This window comes from Diuraphis noxia, unplaced genomic scaffold (genome assembly GCF_037042655.1).
Source record: "Diuraphis noxia isolate RWA-SAM2 unplaced genomic scaffold, SU_Dnox_SAM2 contig0001, whole genome shotgun sequence".
Lineage (NCBI taxonomy): Eukaryota > Metazoa > Arthropoda > Insecta > Hemiptera > Aphididae > Diuraphis > Diuraphis noxia.
Genome location: NW_028301711.1, coordinates 64,514,883 through 64,521,196, shown reverse-complemented (window position 1 = coordinate 64,521,196; position 6,314 = coordinate 64,514,883). Strand labels below are relative to the sequence as shown.

Below are 6,314 nucleotides of genomic sequence, written 5' to 3'. Positions count from 1 at the left end.
CGATTTCAGTGAGATGATTGAACTTGGTGGTTTTTAGCAAGTTTTACGGCATTGGGTATTTAAGTTAGATACTCGTTAATAACATAGTAAGTCGTAATTCGTAAGATAATAAATTTGTCAACAATAAAAGATAAGTTATTGTGCATTGCTCTACACATAGTACCTATTAACTGATAGTTATTATGTGGATTATCAAGTATGAGTTATTTTTACTTTTAAGGTAGCACCACGTACGTACAACGTTTTTGCATGAACACGCTTGCCGCCCCTTTACCACTCAAAACTAGTCCACCGCCCCCCCCCCCCCCCTATCGGCCAAAACTAGTTCAATGCCCCCCAGTGACACTTCACCACCCACTGCGGGGCGATATCACACCCGTTGAGAACCACTGATCTAGATCATATATAGTACATTTATAATGGTACATGAATACATGATCTAATGCTATCGTGTTATTTTTTCATGGGCGGTATTTTCCTTATCATCATCAGTTTTCACTTATCAGTTATCACTATAACATTCAAAATATTATGCAATTGATGTCACCGATTCGGCTTCGGCATTTCTCGTCGTTCATTTTATAACATAAATATTACTCAATGGTTGTATGTAGTTAACAATTAACATTCAACAATCGTAGAGTCGTTCTTCGTGCGGTCAAGACATTCTACATTTCTACGTGCCTACCTTTCAACATTCGAAGGTTGTTCGATTGAACTGTTTCTTTATTTCGTTGTCGTCTGTACGCTCGTTTGGTTCTTCCGATCGCCGGACATCCGGTTGATCTTAAATTCCAGCTCACACCCACTTTAAGGACGTTGACGACTCCCTAGAGTCCAAATCCGCAACTTTACGCCCAACAAAAACGTCCGTCGATAGCCATGACTTTCAACTTTCCAGCGTGCACCTACATTGTGGCTATGATAACCGACGCTTTTCTGTTGTTCTTCTCGGTGTTTCACGTGAGTACCTATTACCTACAACCTACAAACCTATATAGGTTCAGGTCTCTGACTATCGTCGCGCTGCGAGTTATTTCTTCTGGTTGTTTATTCGATTTAACGTTGGTGGTCATTATAAATGGCGCCCGGTAAATATGCTGTAGACGTGTGACTTAGGTATATTGAAACACATTGTAGGTATACCAATATTTCTAATCACTCATATTATTCAAGCTAAATCTGAAAACTCAGTTCACTATAAAACAGCCATTATACAAGCATTATCTGAGAGATCAGTGATCAATCACACTATAATATTATGTAGGCCTAATTATGCTGGCCATAAAATTATACCATAAAATATGATAGGTATTTATTTAAATTTCAAAATGTTTATGTTGTAATAATAGATTAATAGACATAAAGCATAGTTAAGTATCCAATTATTCTGCTTTATTCAGACCTTTGATTACTCCTATTGTGTCTAATGCCTATGCATAAGTTCTGTCCTTAACAATTTTATTTTTATAAATGGTAATAAAATCATTGTTTAGAAATTAATCTAAGACATACCTCGGTATAACAATTAATGTATTTATCGTAATTTATTATACATATTATATGTCATGTAACATATTATATTTATGTTATGATTAGGTAGAAAATTTAATTTATTACTACTGTATAATATTGTATAATATTTGTATTAGGTACCTACATATTTGAATTATCTTTATAAACTATGGCACATTAAAAAAATTTTAGGAGTTAAGGGCTTAAGGCAGACGGTCTACAGGGCAAGAGCCTGATGCCCCCCCCCATGTTAGTTTTATACCATTAAGATTAACTTCTTTTTACTATATTTCAATGTTGAAGTTAGTGATAAGCTTGGTTATAAGTAATTTAAGATGTACAAAAAGTTTACGATTAAATAATTAATTAATAGGTATTTATAACTAACTTCAAAATTAAAATATAGTTTAGTTAAAAGCTTATGAGGTCATCTAAATACCTTTAAATATTATAAGAGACCAATACACTAATTTTTAAACTAACAGAGCTAAACGTCATATGCTGAGCGTAAAACTTACTATGTTAAACACATTTATAACGAGGAGAACATATTATGTGGGCAGTGGGTATCACATATTCACGCCCTCTAAAGCATACAAATAGGATGATCAGGCTGAAAAAATCATCATGTTTATACTTAATAATCTGATTTGTGAAAGTTATAGACATATACTTTTAAAAATTACATCAGAATTATAATGTACCTAATTAACTTAATTATTTAAGGTAATAATAAATAATATGTAATGAAAAATGAATATTCAAGAATCTACGTTTATTATTCATGCTTACCTATAATTTTAAATGTTTTCTAAAGGTATATTAACAACTCATAATTCATATCATTGTCATAGTAATAATAATTTCTACTAAAAGGTGTACCTATCAGCTATTGTACATATTATTTAGTATTTCCTAACTATAATAGAATAATAGGTATATTTTTAGGTACTATGTAGGGCCATGCATTAAATTATCTATTTTTATAAGCTTTTTACATAGTCTATAAACTAATTAACCTTGTTATAGTATGTCAAATTATGCATTTCTCAAATTAATTAAGCATATTATTTACAGAGTTAATTTATTATTTTTACTTTTTGTTTTTTTTATGATCCTTTTTTAACTGAAATAATTTTGGTTATAGGTTATTGCGTTTGATGAACTGAAGAATGACAGCAAGAATCCTATAGATCAATGCAACAGTTTAAATCCAGTATGTATAAATATTGAATATGAGAAAAAAATTAAATGATAAATTATTAAAAACAGAATGAATTGACCAAAAGAAAGAACAATTTTAAGTTTTCTTGTGAATTTTTACAGTATTTTAAATTTTAGGCAATATATGAGTGTATGAAATAATACAATTCTCATAATTTGTTTGAAAATATTAATATTGTGAAAAAATCCATTAGAAAGCAACCTTTTTTGGGAGAGAGTTTGGAACTTGGCCATTTTTCACTGTTAGGTTTTTTTGGGGGACATTATTTATTTTGTATTTCAAAAATAATGAAAATATATTTGTTTAACTAATTTTTGGGCTCAATAAAATCTTAAATGCCAACCGGTTATGTGCCATATTTTAATTATCAATATTACAATTTTTTTTACATATTTCACATTTTTTCAAGCATATTTTATAATTTTTTCGTGCATATTTTGCCTTTTTTGGCTCCTATAACTTCCAAACCCTAGTTATTACTTACTAGTTTGTTACACAAAATTGAAACTATTGACTAAAATGTTATGTTATATATTCAGTAAGACTGAGACAATACATGGTGTATGCATGATCCTATTATTCCAAATGTTTGCCTATGAGGCTTTGTATTATTGATTTATATACCCATACACTAGGTTTTTTTGAATTTATGAACATATCTTTAAGTAATCTTTTGTGTTTTATTTATTTCTTTAAAAAGATAATAAACCGCAAAATATTAAGGAGATATTTTGAGGAATCCTTTCATTTCAAATCATTATTACATTTATTTTGTATTTTGTGTAAGTACAGTTGAATCTTATGATGCCAAACTCACTTAAACTCATCTTAAATTTGTTGTTATCTTAAAATTTCCTTGAGATTATCATTAGGCGCAATAGTGTTTTAATCTTGTATATAATATCTATAACTCGTTATAGAAACAATCGTTTTTTCTTATCTAAAAAAAATTATCACACAATTAGTTAATATGTAATATTAATAAATCAAAAATAACATATTTGAAAAATCAGAATGTCTGATTAAGCTTACAGAAGCGCAACACTACAAACTATATTTAATATTAAAATATCTTCACAAAAGCTGGTTTTAAAGACAAAAAGTTATATAATTCAAATATATGACTCAAATACTCCTGATGATAAATAGAATTTTGTTGTGATCGTCTTAATTTTTTATTAGTTTTAGTATTTTAAGTATTCATATGATGTATTTTAATCATTCAAATTGTTTCAATTATTTATTAAATTAAAAAAAAAAAAAACTTGATGCCTTGAATTTTTCAATGTTTCAAATTTTTTCCCATTCCTTTTGGGATTTAACATAATGAAAGTTTACTTAATATATTATATTAAAATTAAAATTCCATTTTTTATTTTTTATTATTATTTATTTAATTTATTAGTTATACAGGCTGTTTTAAAATTACCTGTTCATGTATGATCTCATTGATAAAATTGTTCGAGTAAAAAAATAATTATTATTATTATATAATTTTTATTTCAGTTAGTGATTCCAGAATATATTTTACATTTCTTCTCAAATCTGTTGTTTTTGTTTGGAGGCCAGTGGTTGTCCATTGCTATAAATGTTCCATTAATGGCTTATCATATTTCAAAGTAAGAGTGCTTAGATTTTAGTATTCATAAATTGTTAAAAAATATATTTATAAATAAACCATTTATTATTTTAGGTATCGAAATAGACCCGCTATGTCTGGTTTTGGTCTCTATGATCCAACAAGTATTATGAATGCCGATAAATTAAATAGATATCAACGTGAAGGTTGGATAAAATTGGCATTTTATTTGTTCTCATTTTTTTACTACTTATATGGGTAAGATAGTTATTTTAACAATACATAATTTAATTAATACATTGATATATGTTATTTCAATTTTTTTTTAGAATGATAAGAGCATTAATCACAGCTTAAATCTAAGATCCTCTGAAGTCTGAACATTCTTCTTGTACACCTATAATAGATTAAAAGTTAAATATAACTTTTGGCAGCGGAACAATAATCACCAGATTGAATAAACCCAACATTTATAATTAATTCAGTAAGAATAACAATCTCCAATTTTGTATGTTTACAGTTGAAAAAAATATACCTATATTTGCATAAATAATAATAAATTTACATTTTTAATTAAATTGGTTATCTTTTAAAAATGTTTTGTATTTTAAAATTTTTTTGTAAAGAATTTTTTAGCTAGTGATTTCATAAATCTCTTCATTATGTTTAATATATTTTTTGTTGGAATTTTGGTAAAAAAAGTGAATTTGGTAGTCTTAAAAAATATGTTGAAATTACAAAGAAGTTTATAATTTATTGAACTCTAATTAAATTTTTTAATTTTTACAACACATTTGAATTAAATGTACTCTAAATTGAAAAATTGTATTTGCAGGTAAATATGTATGTTACTGGCAATCTGGAATATTGGAACTGTGAATAAAATAATTTACAATTAAGTTAATTGTGCTGATAAATGATAAAAATTATTTTATTTAATAGATGGCTAATTGTAATACATAAATAATAATTGTAAGTACGACTACCAAGTTTTAGTTCACTTTTTATTAACACAATGTTTGTAATCATACTCCTTTTTATATTCCCACTCCCTTCGGCCACAATCACCCCATGCAAAGAATACTTAGGTTTTATAATCTAGTTTAACTTTAGCCTTTAATTGTTATAGTTTATTTGCTGTTATACTTATATTGTTTAGTGTTATACTATTATCACATTATATAACCTATCTTATAATACACTTTTTTGTAAAAGCCCATTGGTGTTATTCCAAACAATAAATAAAACATAAACATTTTTATATTATTTCATCATATTTTAATTTAATAAGAAAATATTATACATTTTATTTATGTCCATAGTCATATTAAGAAGACACTATACATTTATTGTCTCTGTCTTACAAGTGGGTAACATAATACATTTACGCTTAGCAGATCACGTTTAATTCCATTGATTTAAAAAATTAGAGTAAATACCTATAATAAAAACTTGATGGTAAGAACATTATATGTGTTTGTATGTTGGTTTTTTATGATAACTTAGTTTAAAAGTGAGTTATGAGCATCTTTAATTTAAACTTATTTTTATATGAATAACTTGCTATAAAATTGAATTATCGTAAAAAACCTAAAAATCCACATACAAACACAGATATTCTTAACATCAAGTTTCATAATAGGTCGATTCACTCTAATTTTGAAACTAACAGAGCTAAACATGATGTGCAGAGCATAAATTTGGTATGTTATGCACTTGTAAGACAACAAATGGTTGTGTAGCGTCCTCTTAAAGTTATGATAAAATTTATATTTCATTTAAAAGAATAATTAATTTAAAAAGTGATTTTTAAAAACAAATTATGTTTAATAGATACTTTCAATTACATTCTTACATTTCATAAGAGAGTTTTATATTAGTTAACAACTATAACAGACTAACTATACTTTCTTACAGAGAGCATAAACTCGGCTACAACAAATCAAAAAATTAGTTTTATAATGAACTATGGTTAACTGAGTTGAATAGGTTATA

General features: G+C 26.8%; 1 protein-coding gene across 2 annotated transcripts; it reads left to right on the top strand.

Annotated features, from left to right (window-relative positions):
* The first annotated feature begins 516 nt into the window (after positions 1 to 516).
* On the top strand, positions 517 to 5,585 carry LOC107169945 (protein cornichon-like). Of its 2 annotated transcripts, XR_001506262.2 has the most exons (6): positions 517 to 963; positions 2,663 to 2,731; positions 4,247 to 4,359; positions 4,434 to 4,577; positions 4,649 to 4,803; positions 5,155 to 5,585. XR_001506262.2 is itself a non-coding variant. In XM_015519919.2 (5 exons), exons 1-5 carry the CDS (start codon positions 883 to 885, stop codon positions 4,674 to 4,676), a joined length of 435 nt encoding a protein of 144 aa, XP_015375405.1. In that variant the 5' UTR covers positions 517 to 882; the 3' UTR covers positions 4,677 to 5,585. The 2 variants fall into 2 exon arrangements, 1 of the variants encoding a protein (XP_015375405.1); XM_015519919.2 differs by having other exon boundaries at positions 4,649 to 5,585.
* Positions 5,586 to 6,314: the final 729 nt, after the last annotated feature.